Raw genomic sequence first — 22,750 nt, 5'->3', positions numbered from 1 at the left:
GTCTCTGTGCGGAGTCCAGAGAACTTCCGTGGATTTGGAATAGTTATCCTCTTGAGGAAGACGGTGCTCAACCTCACGTCCTCCCCTACGTCAAATCCGGTAAGGAATTTGGTGATCTATGCAATTGTCATGTTTTCTTGAAAACGAAATGTACATTTCATGGGAAATGGGAGAAAGGAAATGAACTAACCTTGATTTCCTTGGTTCCTTGAGTACACTTCACCCACTGGATTGCTTCAACGTGTTCTTCTTTCTTCTTTCCCGTCTGTAGAAGAAGCACCAGTATTATCATTCCGATGGCTACACCACCGATGGCTGCGCAAATTATGATGCCTCTGTCTATACCGTCCATCAAAATCACGAAGAACCTAAGATATGGGCACGAAATTTATAAACACATTAAAAAAAAGTCAACGGATTCGTGGAAAAAGGGTGGGATGCAACCATCTAATTAGAGTTCCTAGATAGGAGAAATGCCTCCAAATTCTCTCAAATATATTCTTAAGTAGGCCTTTTTATCACTTCTGAAAGAATTAGTGGATGATGCTACCCCTGCTTTGTAGCTTAGTCCATTAGGAAAGATTTTTTTGTCTTTGCTATTTTTTTTTTTATTAATTCTTCTTTATTTTCAAACATGTCTTTTAGCAACCACTCCATTCGACTGCATTTTACCGCGTATGTTTATTGACATCAACTTTTCAAGCCTTACATAAGTGTTATTATTCTCCGACAATCCATTAATTTCTTCTAAGTATAAGCCACTAATATGTGGAAGATATTTTAATTGAATAAAATTTTATTAGAGGTGGAGGCTACTTTTGATTATGGATGAAGAGGGATGGCCATGGTTATTGTTGTTTTGGTGAGAAGGATTTAAGGTAGGTAAGGGTAATTGTGATTATCACATGGAAGACAATGAAGGAGATAGTCTACCTTAACGCTGACAACCTCGATTAATCTTAATATATGACAAACTCAACCCTCAATACATGACAAAATCAACCCTCAATATATGACAACTTCAACCCTAACACATGAGCCCAAAAGGAGGCAAAACTTAGGCTTAAATGGACTACACCACAAGAAACAATGGTAATTGAACTCCTATAGTCGAAAACTTCTTAAATTGACTACACCACAACAAAACTTCTAAGGGCGTTTGTACACTATCTGTGGGATCTACCATCGCATGTGTAGAATCAACTCCATCTATTAACTTCTAAAATTTATGAAAGTCTATGATTGGAAGCATGATCAACATCCGCTAGTTACATTGATCATATCACAAAAAATATTATTCGCATCTAATGGACACTGTTACGAGTTATTAGGATTTGTGGGCCACATATAAATTATGTTGGCAAGAAATTAAGATATTCCTAATAAAATAGAGGACTACAAAAAAAATAAACAAATTGAATTTAAGTTTTAGTAGACCTAATAACTAATCCTATCGATGTGACTTCTTCGAAATTGGATCTAAATAACTTGTTCACTTAAAACCCGTACAACAGGAGATCCAAACCCATAAGATGAATATTCTAAGAATCTTTGACCGCATTCCTTCCTTTTTGGAATTTTAACATAGGCAAGGAATATTGATATTTATTAACTGGTTGGATGTTCTCGTCAAAGTGTGTGTAAAGAAAAAAAAAACACGCTTGCGCACATCGCATGAGCACCCACCAGGGTCACTTTCTCTAACGTGAGGGGAAGGAATAACATTTGTGTAATCCAACCCGTCCATAAGGTCGATCACCCCTTGTTTAGCCTTTATCCATAAAATTAGGCTGAGTCAACACTCATGTCGGTCACCTCATAATATCATAGCTAAGAAGCACTACATAACATGGTATGGCCCCACCTGAGTTTTGGAAATTGTACTACTGTGATTTGTAGGTAATTCTTTGATCGTGATGAGGCACATAAAATGAATGAATTCGATGGCACTGAAGCATATCGGTAAGTGCTGCACAAAATTACCAATAGGAGTGCCATCCTGACATTTTCTTAGGGCGTGACATACGCTGTGGATAGTCATTGACAAGAGTGGAAGTGGTGAAAGTTCAATCACCATGGCTCTTGGTGTGCAAGGTATGGCTAGCTGCCGCTTAGGTGACTAAAGTAGTTGATCAGATTTTTATTTTTATTTTTTATTTTTTTAAATATTATTATTAATGGCCTTCGAGTTTGCATTATTCAGGGGACCTTCCTTCATAATCAATGGCCGGTTCTGTGGATATCTTCATCAACAGATTAGGCAATCTGATTGGTTCATGTGAAACAAATATTCAAAACCAAATGCCAAATGGTTTCATTATCTTCACGAAAAACTTGCTGCGACGATTGTTCATCTGATGAGATTTTTAATTTGCATGCCAAAGGCATATTCTCACAATGGTTGGTTTGGAACAATCATGCTGGGCTAAGGCATATTCTCACAATGGTTGGTTTGGAACAATCATGCTGGGCTATATCTGTTGTAGCAGGGCTGGAGGAATACAGTTTTAGGAGGTTCAGCGAACTACTGATTGAAGTACTATCCGGTGAGGCACTGGCCCAAGAGACCAAGACGCAAAGAGAAAATCGAGAAAAGTCAAGTCAAGAGTCAATAGCCAATATTCCATAGGAATCATCCGCCTAATTTGCCGTGCTTGTCATTCATGACCATTCGACTTTTCTTCCCTATAAATGACCCAGTCAGTCGTACGACAATTCAGACCATCCAAATCCCTAGTCTAACTTTGGACCGAGCATAACAATAATTAAAACTGAAAAATGAGCGAGTATTCACTTCAAATCACCGAGTATAGATTACCTAACGGTGCGGCGAGAGACAAGATAAGGTCGAATACCATATTCCTCGGGGACGTAATTACTCCGAATCTATGGAGCTCTCTGAACTCCTAATAAAGCTCAAATCCATGGTACGTAAAAGCTTGAATAATTCTTAATAAATGCAACATAACTTGATTGATGATAAAAAATGAAACTACAAATATTTAAATAAGGAGCTCAAACCTATGATAGAGTTTTAGACTTAACTCCAACTCAAATACCTTAAAAAACTGGCTTACTATAAATTGTCAACTTTCTATTTATAAACGACCTCTATTCTTACTAGATTTCGTGGTTTTCGGCCGAAAATAGTAAGTGCCCAATTTAGCCCAACCACATTATTCTCCTACCGTTTTAAGCCCTTTTCATGTTGGGCACAATTTCTACAACTCAAAAGATCAAAAGTTATACTCAAATTAAAACTTATTATAGATAGTTAAATTGAAATTAAACAAAACTTTTAACCGTCGATCTGATGGAATCTCACAAACCTAGTGTGGGCAACCCGGCATAGCTAGATTGGTTGGCTTTTCTAGGTCCTCATACCCCCCAAATCATACATAATATGTTGAAAAACTCATCCCTATTTGTCAAATATGACTGATTTAAGGTTTTGACGGTCCAGATCATTTCCACCTCCGATCGGCCTTCTCTAGTCCATCTTTGCCATAAAAGTGTATGCGACCCACTTTGCATCAATCTCCTCCACTTCAAAAGAGCCCGACCTCAAGTTCTCGTCTAGCCTCGGTTCATGATACTCATTCAGGTCCGCATCGTTGAAACTATGTAAGATCTCCATGTCATCCAAAAGATCAACAACATAAGCATTGTCATTGATCTTTTGAAGAATCATTACCGGTCCAATCTTCTTATTTTTAAACTTGTTGTAGGTCTCAATAGGAAATCTCTAATTGCTTAGCATTTGTATCTCATCTTCAACTGCAAAACCGTATCACTTCCCAATGGCCCGTAGATGCTGGTATACTTCAAACATGGTAGGCTTTTTGTGTGGATCAGATGCAACACGAGAACAAGCAACTCTGATAAACTTGAAGATATCATCATAGTGGCCCATCCAAATCAGCGACTTATCAATGGCATGGATACAGTAGTTATATGAAAGATAAGCAATCCAATCCACCAAATTCCTTTGAAGGGCACTCATTGCTCAAGTAGGTTCCTTGCCGATGACCAGCTTGAGCAACACTATTTGTAGCGTATATATTGCCCTTTGGAATGGCCTCAAACATGTGTGTGTACTAGAGAGCAACATAACCTACATCACCAAATATGCTATTAACGATGCTACCTATAAGCCTTGCGAATGTGAAATTGGAGATTACAGGTTCATATTCTTCATTCAATAGTATATGCTTGAAGCTTATGTTGCAGTGAATTAAACATGGATTGCAATTATGGTGAAGCCAAACAAGGCCTCTTGCCATTCCAATTGCAATTCTCAACCTCAAGGGTCAGTCAATAACATTGGCTTTGCCGTCTTCCTTGTGTGGCTGCTAATACAGAGTTCCTCTGGTCATGTATTTACATACCAAAAGCCTTGCCTTTCCATGCAAAAACTCAAGAGAAGAATGACAATGCGGTGTTATATGCTCCCCAATATCAGTCTTGGATATGAAATGTTATTTAGAACAATGAGAATCCTGCAGTCTGTTAACTGCAAGGATAGAATCATTTGCAAGCACTATCTTATACATTGTGCCTGCTCACCCATAACTGATAACGTTATTTTTGCTAAAATTATCAGTGGCCTTCATGACACCATGCCAAAATTGTGATTTTGTGACGGACTTTGCCCGTCGCAAAACGGCTTAGTTTAACGATGGACTTGGTTCGTCCATCTCTTATGGAAAATGTCTGTCGAGCATAAATTTTTATGGAAATGGTGTTTATAGTGCAGGATTTAGTGACGGATTTTATGGGATTTACATCGGATTTGATCTGTCGCAAAGTATCACCTACGGTTAAGCATTTAGCAACGGATTTTATTTACTTTTGCGATAGTTCATGGTCTGTTGTAAATTGACTTTCAACCCAACACACACACACACACACACACACACACACACACACACACACACATATAGTAGAATATGGTAAAAAAATGTTTTGTTGTAGTCTACGAAGTGTTTCTAATAAAATTTTAGTGGTTTAATTGTATTTAGTTCAGTTTGCTATTTAGGCTAATTGAGCATTCACACATCAAAGGATATTAGTCCACTTCCATATTGTTCACACCCAAGTGCAGGGTTGTGATGTAGTAATAAACTCGGTAAGACCGAGGTCGAATCCACAGGGACTGATACCTCTACGTTATCTGAAACCAAGTAGAACTAGAACTAGGCTAAGATGTGATCTACACCTGGTAAAATTTAAGGAATAATTGTGGAACAATTATTTAAGGCTTTAAATAATTCAGAGGAAGGGAACTAGGGATTCAAAGGATCCACTTGTAGAGATCAGGAAGATCTTATGCCTGCATCAATGTTTATGGAATTCAAACTCAACTTACTTGATCTAGTTTTCAAGAGATGAAAGGTATATGAATTAGAATGGATTCCATCATCTAACCATGCCCAGGAGACAAAGCAAATAATAGGATTAAACTAATTACCAACCAATCAACAATGTATGAGGATTAGGAAGGGTACTGTCATCCTACCATGCCCATGGAGCAATGATGAACAACAGGGCTTCCTGACTTCATAAACATAAAAAGGGGAAAGAAATATTCAAAGCCATTGCAAACCCATTGTAATTTCAGTCACAACAGACCATTAAAGACTAGGAAAAATATTCCTTTAATAATTAAATATACCAAATTCAGTTTATGAATTAAAGGCATGAAACAGTATCTCCCATCTCGCTACAGGCTTCACCTCTTAGCCCTAGCTAAGAGGTTTAGCCACACATGAATAGCCTGAACCTGAAGCAAATAAAAAAAAAAATAAAACAAAAAAGTAAAGAAAAGAAGAAAACACTTATTCTTTCTTCACTCTCTCCCATTCCGGCATCCTGTTCCAGCCAAGCCAACCTTTGGACATGTCTCTTCAATCCTTTCTCCAAACGGTTACAGCAGCAGACCGCCTGTACTCTCTGTCTAAAACCCAAAAACCGATCACCCTGCTCCCACGTCCAGTCTTACCTCAAGAAAACAAAACCCAAAAACTTCCTTCCCCTCGTTTGCTCCACGGCTGGTCACCTCCCCTCCAGCTCCAATCTACCCGCTCTTTATAAGATTCCGGCAGTGGTGGCTGAGTCGAGCACTGACTTCTCCTTCGCAGTCTCTTTGCAACGGAGACGGACTCCCTGTTTACGCGAAAAGAACCACGGCCTTACATCTGTGATGACTGGTGGGCCCAGGATTGATGTTGGATGAGAAATCCGACCCATCCATAAGTTTCCCCTCGAAAAACCAGTGAAATCTGATTGGTTTTGGATCCGCTTCGAGGTGAACAACGAGTTAGTTTAATTCACCGTCGGTCTTCCGATTGGACGGTCGAAATCCAATTAAAACTGTCCTCTGCAATTCCACCACCTAGGCACTATTTTTAGGGAGCATGGGCGTCTGATGAACGGTCCAGATTCGACTGATAAGTCACGACAGTGGCCCACAAGCTTTCTCCACAGCCACAGACGCAAAACAGAGCTTCCGCGTCGGAATATCCGATGATTGATGGACCCCACAGTGATGTTTTTGATAAAATCTACCACGTCCACTGAGTTACTGACGAAAAACCAGTCAGGAATGGACGGTTTTGGAGTGTAGTTGGTGTGGTCCACTGAACTTTGCTTGCTGCCGTCCAACCTGCGATTTATAGTTACGATCTTCCCGTAGATTGCATGAGGACAAATGGACGCCTAGGAGAGGGTTTTCGCCCCCTTATGGACGCAATGGACGGCACTGATCATCCATTTGGATGATGTGTGGGGCCCACAACTCGAAACCGCGAAGCACGGCATAAAACGCTGTTGCGTTTTGGTGGGAATTGGAAGAAGGAGTCGGTCAAAAGTCGGATTGACCGACTTCTCGTTCCTGTGCACGGCCAGTGCACCTATGCACTATGCACACGTATACTCCAGTGGGGTCCATTATGATGTTTTTGAGAGATCCGCTCTGTCTATCCGTTTTGTTAGCTCATTTAAACAGTTGAGACCAAAATTGGAGTATATCCAGATATCAGGCGGGCCCCAAATCAAGATTTTAGGGGCTGATCTGTCCGTTGGGCCACTTCTGAGGGGATCTGAAGGTTAAAATTCGCCATGTACGGTTAATTTGTGGGCCCTTGGCCATGTATGGAGTTTTGAGCTGAACAGGTGGTGGAAACCTCGTGATCTTGCATTCTGGCTGACTTTCAGGCCGCTTGAGCTTTAGTTTCTCGATTTCCGCAAATCCCTGGCGTGTAATTTCGTTGATCTTGGTCCCCTGGAATCCATCCCATGCTTTGGTATCATCAGAGCATTAAATCCATGCTTTAAGCATCCTTTTCCAGTCCAAGCTCGTGAATACGCCCTGCATCACAAACATGATTAAATCAGGCCGTTAAACAATACTATGTTTGTAAATCCTGGCAATAACTGGGGTCTGATATGCAATATTTGACCCTCAACACATATTAATCCCTTTTGAATTTTGTGAATGGAAATCCTAAACAATCGTATCATTTTATTTTGGATGACTATCAAGTGTAATAGATTTTTTAAAAAAAACACAAATATTGTGTTTTTTTTTTTTTTTTTTTGTTATTGTAGAAATTCTAGCAATGGACCAAATTCGTTGCTGTTTTGTAAACAAGTCGAAAATTAACAATGCATTTGTCCATTGTTACTCCTATGATTAACACTGGACCATATCTATCACAAGTTTATAAAGAATGTGTTTTTCTAGGGACATGTTTTTTTACAATGGAACTTATCCGTCGCAGATCCGTCGTAAATTTGGGAGAGATCCAATCTATCGTTTTTGGGATGTGGGAAACAGCAACGGACCAAATCCATCGTTAGTTTGGTTTTGTGATGGATCTGGTCCGTTCAAAATTCACAATTTTAGCAATGTGAGATCAATCAACCTCATCTTCAAAGCCAAGTTCTCGAGCATCGAGATCTAGACCTTAAAAATCACTTCATTAGTATTGGATTAATGATCTTTAACCTGGAATGCTTTCGGGCCATGTTCCATCTTAGGTTCATCTCAACAGGTCAATGGTCTAGATCACGCCATTAATCACGAGCAGGAAATCCAGAATCTGCATTGAGACAAATCGAAAGAAATGGAATTTAAATGTCAATAAGAAAAACCAGACCATTCATCATGTGAATCTCTAATGGCTATTGTCAACAAACACATGAATTAGATGTTCCCAGCATCAAATTGGTGGCTTTATTGTGTCAAGTGTTGATGGTTGCCAACAATATTTCCTAGTGTTCCATTTGTAGGTCAATAACTAGATGGTTAAGATCTTCCAGTTAGTCAGATTTATCTACCATGTCCGATCCAACACCAAACGCACAAGATGGATGGTCCAATCTGAATTAAGTGCACCAGATAAGGAATTTAGTGATACGTGCTCTGGTCATGTTTCTCTAACAATGAAATTTGTATCTCATAAGAACAAAGAGGAATGAAATGAGCTTATCTTGGTGTCTTTAGTTGTTTTAACACTATTCGCTCATTTGTTTCTTGGAAGTCTTCTTCCTTCTTATTCTTCTTCTTAGACACTCCACAGAAACTGATTAAGAAATGAACATCGACAACTATAACTGCAAGCACTATCTTGCCACGCTGATAATGACCTTGGTATGTGACATTTTTTAGAGGTCCTTTGCAAATGTCCCAAGGCTCCCAACATAATCTTGAATTATTCACAAAGCTTGAGGGCAGCATTGCTTTAATAAAGGGAAGAATTGGCCTCGACAATGTATCGTTGCCAACACTAAGGGGGTGTTTGGGCACATGGTATTAGATGGGATTAGGTGGGATAGAATTGCATTTGATCCCGTGCAAATTCCATCCAAAATTTGGAGAGGATGGAAAAGGTTGGGATTAGGTGGAATGGAATTGCATTTGGTCCCATGGAATTGTATTTGGTTGGTCCCATGGAATCGTATTTGGTCCCATGTGGGATTTTTGTGGATTTTGAAATCCACTTCACGTGGGCCCCACATTGATGCATGCATTTATCTATGTCGTCAATCCATATACACATTTTACACATGACATTATGGTTATATGTGTAGAAGTGAATGACATTCGTTGTTAATTTGGTTCATTGATTGCAATTCCATGATCCACCAAACAAGATTTTGCTTAATCCAGTGTTTTCCCCTAACAAGAATTTTATCCCAAACATGGGATTTGATCGTTAAAATACCATGGTATTTCCAGACATGCAATTATTGTGCAATAATAGTCTTAATCCCATCTAATACAACTCAATGCCATTACACCAAAATTGTAATTTTGGAACGCATACATCTTTGGTTCGGGAACGGCTAAAGGCCGTTTCAAATTTGGATCAGTTTTAAATTGTTTCAAATTTGGATTAACCCTGACCTCATGCAGATCGGTGCCACTCACGAATTATTTTGAAGAGGCCTTTTTCATTCTCCCTCTCTAGCAAATCCTAAGAAATGTCATTCCCCCTTCTCCCTCTCTCTAGCCAACTTTGGAAAATGCCATTACTTCTGACCTGCATTTTAGAGAATTCCCCAAAATCCCCAATCTTTCTCGCACTCTCCCCTTCTTTTCTTTTTCAATCCTCAGTACAAATAAAAAATCTCTGTGTGTGTGTGTGTGTGTTGAAGAAGCAATGGCCATGGCGGTCTGAATCCACCCCCACCTAGGGCCGTCCGAGATGGACTACACGGTCCAGATCGATGACCGTCAGATCCTCACCACCGTCACCGAAAGTGACATTGATGCCCAGATGTGGGTGCGCAATGTCCGTCAGCTCTATTGGAAGCACCGCGGCCGCCTCATCATCGGCCTCCGCCTCTACTGCCACCTCAACTACATAAAGCGTGGCCTCGACGGCAACCCGTTCTCCGTCATCGTCCTCTGCGTCGGTGCATCCTGCCTAATCTACAAGTTCAGGTTTAGTATGTCTTATGACCACTTCCATATCCACAAGGTCCTGATTGACTTCCTCAAGGATCTAAAGATCGCGTTCGTAGGTGTTGATATCGTTCGGGACTCGAAGAAGCTCAAGGACTGCCCTGTGCTCTCCATCGACAATGTGATAGAGCTATAGCCAATCGTTGAGAGGAAACTGCTGAAGGTCAATAAGAAGATGTTGAAGGGCGATTTGAAGGAGTTCGAGCTCGAGGAGTTGGCCTTGGCTTTACTCGGGCTGAGGTTCCTGGACGTGCCAAAGCCGCAGCTCATGGTTGGGTGTTCCTAATGGGATTACTTGGAAATGGATGAGAATCAGCTCAAGAGGGCTTGTTTCGAGGCGTTTCTTGCGTTTGAGATCGGGTCGAAGGTTCTTGATTAATGAAATGGAACGTTTGGTTTCGGCCATGTTGAATGCAGGTTGTTTTTTCTTGTAAGGTTTTTCGTTTACGTGGATGGTTGGATGGGGTTTTTAGGGTTTTAGGGGTTTCCTTTCGTTTTCGTTAGGGTTTTGAGGGTCCGACTATTGATTTTAGGGCTTTTTTCCCTCTTTCATGCAGTTTAACGGTGCAGATTTGCGGAAGAGGATTTGGCTTTTGTGGTTTCATCTCTTAGACGGTCTGATTCAGATTGGACTGAGATCCTTTGGTGTGTTGCCATTTGATCCGTCTCATTTCCTTTTGTACTTCTTCTGAAAAAACATCTGGAAGTTACAATCCTTGACCCACCAGATGCCATAAAGGTAGTGTGGCAGTTTTCCCTACCAGATGTTAATAAACATGAATTTTACAATAATGCTAGTGTATTTCAGTTCCCGAGAGTTTCTTGTGATGCAGCTTCTGCAGATCTCGATCCCAGCATTGCAGGTGAGATCATCAAGTCTTCCTTTGTCTGAATATCGGCTTGCTTTGCTGCAAAATCATGTATATGAATATGCATCTTTATTAATTCTGGTTTTGTTCTTATGGACTTGTACAATGTTTAAGATCCTTGATCAACCCTCCTAGAATATGCAGCTCCCTAATGTTATTTTCTGTTTTTCAGATTTTGATGCCAAGGATTGCTTCTCACAACAATTGTTATTTAAGTCATGTCTTTGCTCTAGATCCTGTTGTTGGATCTTCTTTTTTGCCACGCTTTCTTTCACGGACTAGATCCTTCAATTGATTTATTGAAGCCTCCCTTTCCTAAATTGATGTTCTCTTTTTTTTATTATTTTTTTATTTTATAGATACAAGCACAAGACATCCGTGTTGGCAACATAGTCTGGCTCCTAGAGAACGATGAAGTTCCTTGTGATCTTGTTTCAATTGGTACTTCCGACCCACAGGGCATGTTGAGGTGACTAAAGAAAGCATGCATTATTTTTTTCTTTTCATCCTTGCTCTCACATTCATGGAGATGACTAGACTCACTTCCTTTACTCATTCAAATTCACTTGTATTTTATTTTTTCCTTTTCTTTTTTGATGGATTTCATGGGCTCACCCTCTAAACATGCAAACCGGTTTCTCAGCAATGATCTGAGCCATGTTCTGGCAGCCTGCATCATGGATGACTTGTGGACAGCTTTCTTGTCCTTCTGCAAATTCCTCTTTCTCAGTAACCATCCTTGCTAATTATTGAATATTTTAAAGGAATCTATTTCTTGACATTTTCATTGATTTGATGCACTTGGTTCTTTATTTACATTTTGTGTTCATGTTGAAATTGAAAAATCCTCAAGGTATATTCTACTTCAGCAAATATAATTTATATGACTTGGACATATAAACTAGGTTGTTGTTAGACATGGATTTGAGAGGTTGAACATTGCAAGCTCAGAAAACCCAACTCACTTCATGTCTCTATATTTATATAAACCTTTGGATTGGTTGGCATTCTGTTTCAATTGATCAGTGAGGCATTGCAGGCTACCCTGCATCTGCCCTCATCGTTGGCCACTCATGACAATAGCTTCATCGTTGCTCGAGATGCAATTAGGATCATGTCCCTATATATTGGTTGAGGACTCGATAGCAAGTGGCTCTATAGTTTCGATAGTAGTCTTATTATTATTATTTTTTTCTATAATTGTTTGGATGAACTTTGAAACTTTGAATTGAATTGCAATGTTAATCTTGATCAGTGAACAAAAGCTGAACTAATTTCATTCCTAAGCATTCATATGAATGATTGGTCTTCAAATTTTGATTATGTTACTTTCTAGTAGTAGTTTATAGGAATGTAATTACAGTGTTTGAGGATGCTTCCTTGTTTCCAATAATGATCATGTTCATTGTTTTTCATGGATAAACAGAACATTCATAATTCAATTCATTAGCCGAGTTAGAAATCTGTCTTCTGGTTTCCAGGCCCGACTTAGCTGAGTTTCATAGAACTCTGTGACTCAGCCCAGCATTTGAGAAATTGGTTAAAAGCACCAATCTGATTGTAAAGAGATGCAAGGAAACCATGAAAAAAAATTGAGGAAAATAGTGAAAAAAGACACTAGGGACATGTAGCTTCAATCTAATGATTAAATACGTGTTAGGTGGGTATATGCAAACATGATTATCATTATGCCTTTCCTTTATTATTTTTGTAGGTTAGGCAGGATTTCTTGGCAATCACATGCTTTGCTGCTGTTTGTTTCCTTGCTCTGCTGCTTTCGGGCTTTGCTGTTTGGTTTTTCAGCAATTGTGCTCTCAGGTTTGACTCAATGGGAATGAATGCAAAAGAGGAAAGCATAGGTAGGGTTTAGGAAGTAGGAAGAGGAATAGTAGGAAAGATAGGTAAAGTATAGAAGTTCCATATGAAGAAGAACTTGAAAGGAAGAAAGGTTAAGGCCAAAAAGGTAGAAAACAATGAAGTTACAATGTTACATTTTCTTGATCATTAACATTAGGTATATTAGATGAGATAAAGGGTGCAAAAGAATCTCTTAGTTCCTAAAATTCACCCAGATAAAAAAAAATACAAGAAAGAGGGGAAACTACAGTGTTCTCCTTCAGTTTTTCTTGTAAAAATCACCCAATTTGTAAGAACGGGTCTTGTCTATCATCAATTTGGCTAAATTTTCAATTCAAGCTAAAATTAGCTACCTTTGTTGAATCTGTGATCACTTCCTTGTCAAAGGTTTCTCAACCCTTGGAGTGGAGAACTACAACAGGCACTTACACATTTTTTTAACTTCCAGGTCCATCTATAAAATGAGATTCATAGTTGATTGATCCATTGTATGGAAATCGATTAGGTTGTGGCCTTGGATTCAAGTACTTCAGACTCTGTTGCTTATGCTTTTGTAACCATTGGTGGTACTTGAACTAGTACCCAAAGCAAACTAAATGGACATCAATTAAAAATATGAAATGATACTGAATTCACTTTAGTTGCACCACCACTATCAAATATCAACATCATTCAAGACATTTGCAGATCCCACAGTTTTTTTTTCCCTTTTGTATTTGGAGATTCCCATCAGTTAAAACAAGGGGATACATGATCCCACTTTCTTTTTTTTTTTCCTTCTATATTTGCAGATTCTCAAACACGAAAACTGTGTTTGCAAGAATTAATGACATTCTTGATGCGCAAGTATTGCAAGAAACATGATATTTGTTCCAAATTAGACTGATTAATCATGAAATTTCAGATATTTGGTGCAACCAAATGCACCCTAAAGATAGTGCTATGAAGCTCTTTTATGTATACACCAACAAGCCAAGTACCAATTCTGGTTTGTTGAAATTGTTCCTGTTTCTATTCTCTTCTTTGTGTAGTTGGGATATGTATACGTCTTTGACATATTCCTGTTATTTTCCCGAAGAGCTGGATTTTTTTGTAGTACAAGCCGCAGGGAATAAGGGCCCAAAGAGTTGGAATTTTTGCCATTCCTTTTTAAAAATTGCTTGCGTTGAATGATCCTAACCATCTGATTGTCTTTGGCAAAAATGATAGTTTCGTGGTACTTTCTTCCAAAATTTCAGGACAGACATCATGTGCACCTGCCAAGAATGCCTAACAGATTAAGCTTCAAACAAGATGGGTAAAACTCCACTCCAGTGACTCGTAACAGCATAATCTGTTATTTCAGGGCAATGTTGCCACAGGTGAGTGGTTGAATAAGTAGTGTTTGGCATCTGTGTATGTAGAGTGCAGAATTTTCATTTGCTGGAAAGGTATTTGGTTGAATATCTTCATATGTAGTAAGATATATATAAATCCCTTGATATTTCAGGGCAATGTTGCCACGGGTGAGTGGTTGTATAAGTAGTGTTTGGCATCTGTGTAAGTAGAGTGCAGAATTTTCATCTGCTGGAAAGGTACTTAAGAGATGCTAGATTTGGTTCAATTTGTATGGAAATGCTAATGTATGTACTTAGGCCATGTAGATGATGCATAGGTGCAGTATATGGATTGTGTGCACCTTGGGTAAATAAGTTGGCAACGATTGATCAATTCTAAATTGTTTAGAATCTTATAAGATTTGTGATATTTGGGATATTTTGACAAACATGATGCATAGGTGCAGTATATGCCTTTTCTTCATGTTTGGAATAATCAGTAGTTGTGAAGCTATTTCCATTACATTAACTAGAATTCTTTGCTTGCTTTACTCCTATTTTCAGGAAATGGTGAAGGGTGGGAAGCTAATCTTCTCATTTGAAGCAACAAAGAAAGCTTGCTTTGGTGTACTCCCACGATATGCAAAAGATGAGCTTCAAATCAGATAGTTTGATCTCCCAAATTGCCTTATCTTCCATAATGGTTAGTTTTCTTTCTTTCCTTTAACAGACCAACAACAATGTCTCGGGAAACATTTCAAGCTTACTATGCCTAATGTGCATTTTGCATCATAATCCTATGTCATATCAAGCAGGGTTAATTGGCCTGGGAACTGAGGGGTCCTAGACGTGTGTTTGTATTTATAGTCCTTTGTAGCATGCTCCCATTCTTCAATCTTGATCATTAGTGGGGAGACTTTTCTTTTTCACTCAGTTACCTTTGGCATCTTTTTGTATCTTGCCAGAGTCAAGATCTGTTTATTGTCTGTCTGTGATTTGAATTTAACAACTGATTTACTCTATTGGCTGGCTTGCATTACCTTGACACATGTTTTTATCGGATATGCTTAATTATTGATGCTTGGAAGAAACAAAAGAATTTCCCTTCTATTTTGTGTGCCTACTAATTTCACATGCACAATTGAGGTGACGAAAAAAGGTTAATTGGTTTGATATTATCCTTCAAGCTTAGGTTGCAAGACTGCCAATTCCCTTGGGACTTTCAAGTAATCAAGACACAAGAACAGAACACAGTTCTGTTGGGGTTTCTGATACTGAATATTTCTTGCTCATTCTACTTGTGGAATACTAATCTCATTTTGTCCGTCTCATGAACAAACCTCATCGAAATTTGAACCCACGCTTCAATCGTTTATCTGGTGCACAACAACAATGTAGATCCATGTGGGATACTGGATAAGCTGATGAATCCCATGGCATTCGACATCAGTTTACATGGATGCACATATCCACTACACCAAAATCCCTTATTAGGAACGGTTTAGTTTTTGGTTCAGGAACGGCCGTTCCTGATGAGTACGGAACCTATAGAACGAAGGCTCTAACTATACCTTGTGTGGGGCCAACATGATGTAAGGGCCAAAGTTTCCAGTAAATAGACGCTACTGGCAAAACTCCTTTTTGTTCCTCAGAACTGACGCTCCCTTTCAAAGCCCATTTGCAAACGGATTGGCTAGCGACACTGCCACTAGCTGGTCAGTGTTATGTGGGCCCCACCATGATGTATGTGTTTCATCCATGCCATCCGTCCATTTTTTCATATCATTTTATGATATTTTCCTAAAAATGAGATAGATACAAATCTCAAGTGGACCACAGTGTTGATTGAATGGCCATCATTAAAAACTTCCTGCGGCCACAAAAATCTTGGATCAAGCTGATGTTTCTTTTTCCCCTTAATCTAGGTCTTTATGACCTAATCTACAGGTTGTATGTCAAATAAACATTACATTAGGCCCCAGGAGGTTTTTGAATGGTGGACATTCATTCACTACTATTTTCCTGTGGTGTGGTCCAGATGAGTTTTAGATCTACCTCATTTTTTGAATCAAGATATGAAATGATCTATAACAATGGATGGATGGATTGGATAAAATACATACATCATGGAGGGGCCACAGAGCACTGACCAGCATTGCCGAACCGCGTCCAACCAATTTTCATTCCTCCCGCTCCCTTCCATAACCCATCTCTCTCTATCAAAACCGTCTCCTAAAATGATTCTCTCTCTCTCTCTCTCTCTCTCTCTCTCTCAACATTTGCTCCTTCATTTTCTTCACTTTAGAGAAATTATCTCTCAAAGGGATTCCGAGTCACAATGTTGACAGAGAGGGAGAGAACGATGTCTGCATCTCGAAGCTTGCCGAGAAAACCGAGCATTATGATGGTAAGTCTCTCAAATCTATATTTTGTTCTCTCTGCAATGTTTTCTCCTTCGGTATTATGATCGTGTGATGTTTTTGCCCTAATCATGGCTCGGATCTTGGGATGTTTTTGCCCAAATCAGGCCTTTTGGGGTTTTTCAAGCTTTAGTTTCTCCTTTTCCCAATCCAAGAAGAAAAGTGGAAAGAGTCAAAAGCATTTGATCTTATTATCAGGTACTTTTTAATGTTAATTTTCTTCCATTCGATCCGTTTTTCTAGGTTTTAATTGGCACTTCTGCTGGTTATTTTGGTGAAATGAAGTAGATCTGGCTCGATTCTCGTGTTTTTCTTCTTTCGTAGATCTGATCTGGTCAAAACATTAGAGTTTTCATTGCTGATAGTAGATCTAGTTGTGTTTTGCTATCTTTTGTTGTAATTTTGTGAAAGCAGATTCGAGTTCGTGTTTTAATGGCTCTTGTAACGGCAACATCTTGATAATAAAATCACCACTAAAGATGTCGTTTTTGCCCTTTACTATGGTTGTATTTGGTTCTATCAACTTTGTCAACCTTCTTCCAAATCTAATGAGAATGGTTCTTTTTTTTTTTTTTTTTGTTAACAGATCTTTGATGCTTTAAGGACAATGATGTTAATGTTTCTCCTAGGCATGAGGTGTATTCATAGGCATTTCCTTGCTAGCACTTGATGATTGGACAGTACACCAAAATTGTAAATTTGGAACTTGGGCAAATTAAGAATGAGGTGTATTCATAAGCATCTCCTGGGCATGATTTGTATACATAGGCATCTCCTGGGTTAGTTCTTCACAAACCTGGGCAACTTGACTGTTTTCAATATTTATTTTTTACTTAATAAAAATCTCTACTCTTGAAGCCCTCCCAAGAGGTTGTCACTATCATTCCCCTGCTTAATGGGTCATGTCTCTTTTGTTCAGTTTAATAAAAAGTGTTTGTTGTTGTTATATATAAATAAAAAATAAAAAATAAAAAATCCTGCTATAAATTTGGGCCTGTACTTCTTTTTCACAACTCTCAAGCTCCTTAAGATTGTGAAGAAGTGACTCAGAAATCCCATTAATAAGAATGGAACATGGATTGTCATAGCACACTCTTTATTCTGCTCCATAAAGTCCCAAACCCATCTTTTGAAAGCATGTATTAAGAATCTAATCCACACAATCACATACCATCTTCATATCAACCTCACATTAAATCCCTGCCTTACCATGCTTAAGTCAAGGTAGTCGTTAGCTAGCACAATCCCATCTGTGACTTGCGTTCATTCTGTGAAAGCGCCTTGGAAAGGGGAGATAATGACATCCATCATTACCATTAGCCCATCGTAAACAATACAAATCTCAGTCTCGGTAATTTATTGGCTTGTAAATTTTGAATCTTGAGGTTTTCTTGGGATATCATTGGGAAAACTGTTTGCAGTTAATGGGTGTTTACAAAAGTTAGCTACTCTTTCATGTGCCTTATGGAATAATGCTAAAACCAAATTATTATTATTTTTTTAATCCAAATTACCTTGTACAAGGTAACATCTACTTTTTTAGATATCATTTGTTTTTATTGGAATAAGCTGACCCCATTTAGTTGGGTTTAGGCTTATATGATGATGATTTGTATTTATTGGAATTGGTGTCAATGGTTGTTGGCAAGTGATGGACATGTGCCACTATCTGGATGGCTATCCTAATGGAATATTTTAGGTAACCAAACAGGATCTCATCCTTGTTATGTGCTTCAATTGATTACGGTTTCAGTGCCTTCCATATTCCATTTAACAGTTATACTTGATGCTGTTAGAGCTTTTTTGAATGTTGTAATTTATATTTGACCTTATATTATGCACAAATCACTAACTCAACATGTTAGTGTGAATAATGTTCCTATTTTTTCAGGTCCCTGATATCCCTAATAGCGAATCTCCTCCAGAGAGACCAGGAGAACCTGACTGTACAATAAGTATACATTTGAAATTAGTTTCTTTAGTTGGTTGCTTCACCCACCTTTCAGGTTCTCTTATATTGTGTTTTCCTTTTTTCCTCATCCCTCGATGTGGCTAGTACTTCTTGAAGACACAAAGGTGCAAGATCAGTCTCAGATGCAAGTTCAACCATCCAAAAGATAAAGTTGGAGTTCTAAATGCATCTGTAGGTGGTACTTATGCAGAAGTTATTGGATCCACTTCATTCTTGCCCCTATGAGAATTTTGACACTTCCTCTAATATATGTATCATGCGATAGCAGGTTGCTTCAGAAACTGCTGATGCTTTAGAAGTTCTAAATCTGTTGATTTCAAATTTATTTTGATATTGACTCGGAACTCAGAGTCCAATTGTATTGAATCACCAGCTGATTTTGAATTCATTTTTCTTCAACTTTGATTTGCACTATGTAGGTTCATAATCATATCATTTGCTTTTTCGAAATATTGAGAATGCGTGTCTGTAAATGCTTGTTTTGGAAATTTGTTGAATAATTGATCTTAAATCAGTGTACTGAAACAAATGTGTCCTAGTTAGCATCATTTCATCATCCATTAGTAGTGTTCTTGTTTTTTACTATTCCATTAGGATAGCCATCCAAATAGTGGCCCATTGTTCTTTGTGAAGCCCACCCGAAGTTCATGGCTGTATATTTCCTTTTGCCAATAAAATACAGGTGGGGTGATTCCACTGGTTTCCTTTAAAAAGAGTTACTGAAATTGGTTTAGTCTATATGCATGTTCTGCTTTTTAGTCACTTGGTGAGATGTTTCTTCTTGATAGTTGGCTTGAGGTCACTGATGAACAACTTAGTTACTTGCAATTCACCCAAAACTTTCATACAAGGTATTGTTCAAATGTTGAGGGTCAAATATTGCATATCAGACCCAGTTATTGTATGGATTTACAATCATTGATACCGTTTAATAGCCTGATTTAATCGTGTTTGTGATGCAGAGTGTATTTACAAGCATGAACTGAAAAAGGGTGCTTAAACCATGGATTTGACGCTCTGATGACACCCAAGGCAAGGGACGGACTCTAGAAGACCAAGAGCGACGGAATTACACTCCTGGGGTCCGCGAAAATTGAGAAACTGAAGCTCAAGCGGCCTGAAAGTCAGCCAAAATGCAAGATCATTGGGTTTCCGCCATCTGCTTGGTTCAAAACTTCATACATGGCCTGAAGACCATAAATTAACCGTACACGTCAAAAATCAGCCATTGGATCTTTGTGGAAATGTCTCAACAGACAGATCAGCCCACAAATTATCAATCTGGGGCCCGCCTGCCATCTCGAAATACTTCAAGTTTGGTGTCAACCGTTTAAATTATGTGGCAACCAGGTTGGTCGGAGCTGATCTCTCATATACATCAGCGTGGGACCCACATGTGCATTGCACATGTACATCGTGGGTGCACGCCGTGCACGGCATTAAAAGCAAAAATCAAATACGTCTCTGACCGAGACTCTTTCCAATGCCGCGATTTCTTCTTCCAGCGTCCGCACACGGACGTGCGGACGAATCTTTGTGGGCCCCACCACGCATCAACGGTCAGATCCGGACCGTTTATAAGATGCACATGCCCCCTATCACTCAAGCTTAGGTGGATGAATGTCAAAAGACACCGGAGATCGGTTTTCCAGCCGTTAAACGCAGGACGGACGGTAGTGTGAAGAACTCTGTGGGGCACATCGGCTCCGATCCAAAACGGACCACGTCCGACCGGTTTTTCGAGGGGAATCGAACGGACGGACTGGATTTCGAAACCGAAATCCATCGTGGACCCCACCAACTTCGACAGCGAGCCCAGCGTGCAGGCCCTGTTTCCGCGTCCGGTAGAGGCTGAGATTTGCGGGGGGTAGTGGGCAGCGATCATTGACATTTTGTGTGATCCAGACCGTCCAATGTGTCCACAGGGAAGCAAATACTCTAGCCAAGATCTCAGAAACGACGGATAGTTTGACATCGCGCCGTAAATACGATCCAAACGCAAGATGTTGTGCATTTTCACTGTGCATGCGGACGCGGCTGCGTAAACGGCTGTCCTTCTCTCCCTCCGCAACAACTTAAACTTCAGCATGAAGTCTTCGGTTCGGATGGACCAGGATATAAGGAAAGGGCAGCAGGGGAGGACTGGTGCTGGATTTTCAGTTGCTGCCAGAACGTGGATAGAGCACGGGAACAGGAGGCTTTTGCTAGACGTGGCTGGAGAGAGAGAGCAGAGGTAGGGAGAGGACTTGGGGCTGGACGTCAGGGAGGCTGAAAACAGGAAGAGTTTGGCAGGGACGTGAAGCGGGTTTTCTTTCTTCTTTCCTTCTTGTTCTTTTCTGTTCCCTTTTATTTTACTATTTGCTTTGGGTTTAAGCTAATCATGTGTGGCTAAACCTCTTAGCTAGGGCTAAGAGGTGAAGCCTGTAGCGAGATGGGAGAGTCTATTCTATGCAAATAGATTAAATTTCTGAACTTAATTTGATTTAGTTGATTATTATAAGGAATATTTTTATTAGTCTTTAATGGTCTGTTGTGACAGAAATTACAATGGGTTTGCAATGGCTTTGAATATTTCTTTCCTCTTTTTATATTTATGAAGTCAGGAAGCCCTGTTGTTCATCATTGTCCCATGGGCATGGTAGGATGACAGTACCTTCTTGATCTTCATACATTATTGATTGGTTGGAAATTAGTAATTCTATTGTTTACTTTGTCTCCTGGGCATGGTTTGGTGATGGAATCCATTCTAATTCATATACCTTTCATCTCTTGAAAACCAAATCAAGTAAGTTCAGTTTGAATTCCATAATCCTTGATGCAGGCATAAGATCTCCCTGATCTCTACAAGTGGATCCTCTGAATCCCTAGTTTCCTTCCTCTGAATTCCTTAAAGTTTTAGATAATTATTCCACAATTATTTCTTAAATTCTATTTGGTTTAGATCACATCTTAGTCTAGTTCTAGTTCTACTTGATTTCAGATAACGTACAGGTATCAGTCCCTGTGGATTCGACCTCGGTCTTACCGAGTTTATTACTACATCACAACCCTATACTTGGGGAGTGAACAAGTTTTTGGCGCCGTTGCCGGGGACTGACGGTTACGATTCTCTGAAATTAATTAGTTTTAGAATTAGTTTAATATTAGGATTTAACTAACTTTAGTTTTAGGTTTTTAATTGATTTTTTAGAACTAACTTGTTTCTGTGTTTTGTAGGTTACTGACATAAGTCCATCAATTGGTAATTCCTTCCTAATTTCTCTATTTCTTTTTCCTATTTTTGGAATTAGGGTTTAAAATCTTAGAAATTTTCTAAATCTAGTATCCTCTCATCTGTAGGAAATAGAAACTAGGTTATTTCTTACTTAACTTTCTATTTTTATTTTTAGTAATTTTAACTCTCTTAGAATCTAATTTGTTTCTTAATTTATTTTTAGAATTTTTGTTTAGAAACTAACCTTCCTATTTTGTAGGCCTTTAAGATAGAAATTTCTAATTCGGTAAGCTCCTTTCTATTTTTCAGTTCTCTTTTGATAATTTACTTTCTAGTTTAGATCTTCCGTAATTTACTTTAGAAATTTCCACTTTCTTTTAGGAATTCTCTCTTTTAGAAGCTAGTTCACTTCTATCTTTCTTTTGAGGGATTGTTCTTCTCTTTTTTTTAAAAAAAAAAATCTAACTTATTTTATTTTATTTTGCAGGTTTTAACTCAGGACTCCAATGTGGTAATTTCTTTCCAACTCTCTCTTTCTTTCTAGATTTTCTTTTCCTTTCTTAGGATTAGGTTTTTAATCGAGGGCTGCGAGTGTTTTTCATGCCCAAGTGGGCCCGTGACGACACTCGACGTCTCTTGACTGAAGGAGGAGTGGTTGAGGGGTTGACTATCCATCGCAGGATTAGACACCGCTCGAAATCCCCTGAGTTAACTGAAGTTATGGCTGAGGACCAACCTCCTCTACTCCCACCCAGGGTGGAGGATACCCAAGATGAGAATGAGGTGCAACAGGCACCCCCGCCTCGTACTTTACGAGATTTTCTACAACCGGCGGGAGTGAGTACGCCCTCATGCATGATTTTTCCTGAAAACACAGGACAAATGGACATCAAGCCAGGAGTTATCCAACTCCTTCCCAAATTCCATGGACTTGAATCAGAGAGTCCATATTTACATTTGAAAGAGTTCGATGAGATTATAGCTACATTATGTTTTCCTAATGTATCTGAGGATACAATTAGGCTAAAACTCTTTCCTTTTTCCTTAAAAGAGAAAGCTAAGACGTGGTTACATTCACTGCGCCCTAGATCCATTGGCACATGGAACGATATGCAGAGGGAATTCATAAAAA

At 39.1% G+C, this 22,750-nt stretch overlaps 1 protein-coding gene and 2 long non-coding RNA genes across 3 annotated transcripts; all 3 read left to right on the top strand.

The window, feature by feature from the left end:
• Nucleotides 1–9,710: 9,710 nt before the first annotated feature.
• LOC131238939 (uncharacterized) lies at nt 9,711–10,106 on the top strand. The gene has a single exon (XM_058236517.1). The coding sequence runs from the start codon at nt 9,711–9,713 to the stop codon at nt 10,104–10,106; it is 396 nt and encodes a 131-aa protein (XP_058092500.1).
• A 9-nt stretch (nt 10,107–10,115) lies between these two features.
• On the top strand, nt 10,116–10,564 carry LOC131240043 (uncharacterized). The gene is made up of 2 exons (XR_009168585.1): nt 10,116–10,387; nt 10,528–10,564. It is a non-coding gene; the product is annotated as an uncharacterized LOC131240043 (long non-coding RNA).
• A 1,630-nt stretch (nt 10,565–12,194) lies between these two features.
• LOC131240042 (uncharacterized) lies at nt 12,195–15,456 on the top strand. Its single transcript, XR_009168584.1, has 3 exons — nt 12,195–12,657; nt 14,577–14,715; nt 15,205–15,456. It is a non-coding gene; the product is annotated as an uncharacterized LOC131240042 (long non-coding RNA).
• Nucleotides 15,457–22,750: the final 7,294 nt, after the last annotated feature.

Source organism: Magnolia sinica, chromosome 3 (genome assembly GCF_029962835.1).
Source record: "Magnolia sinica isolate HGM2019 chromosome 3, MsV1, whole genome shotgun sequence".
Taxonomy (NCBI): domain Eukaryota; kingdom Viridiplantae; phylum Streptophyta; class Magnoliopsida; order Magnoliales; family Magnoliaceae; genus Magnolia; species Magnolia sinica.
This window is presented reverse-complemented; position numbering and strand designations above follow the sequence as displayed.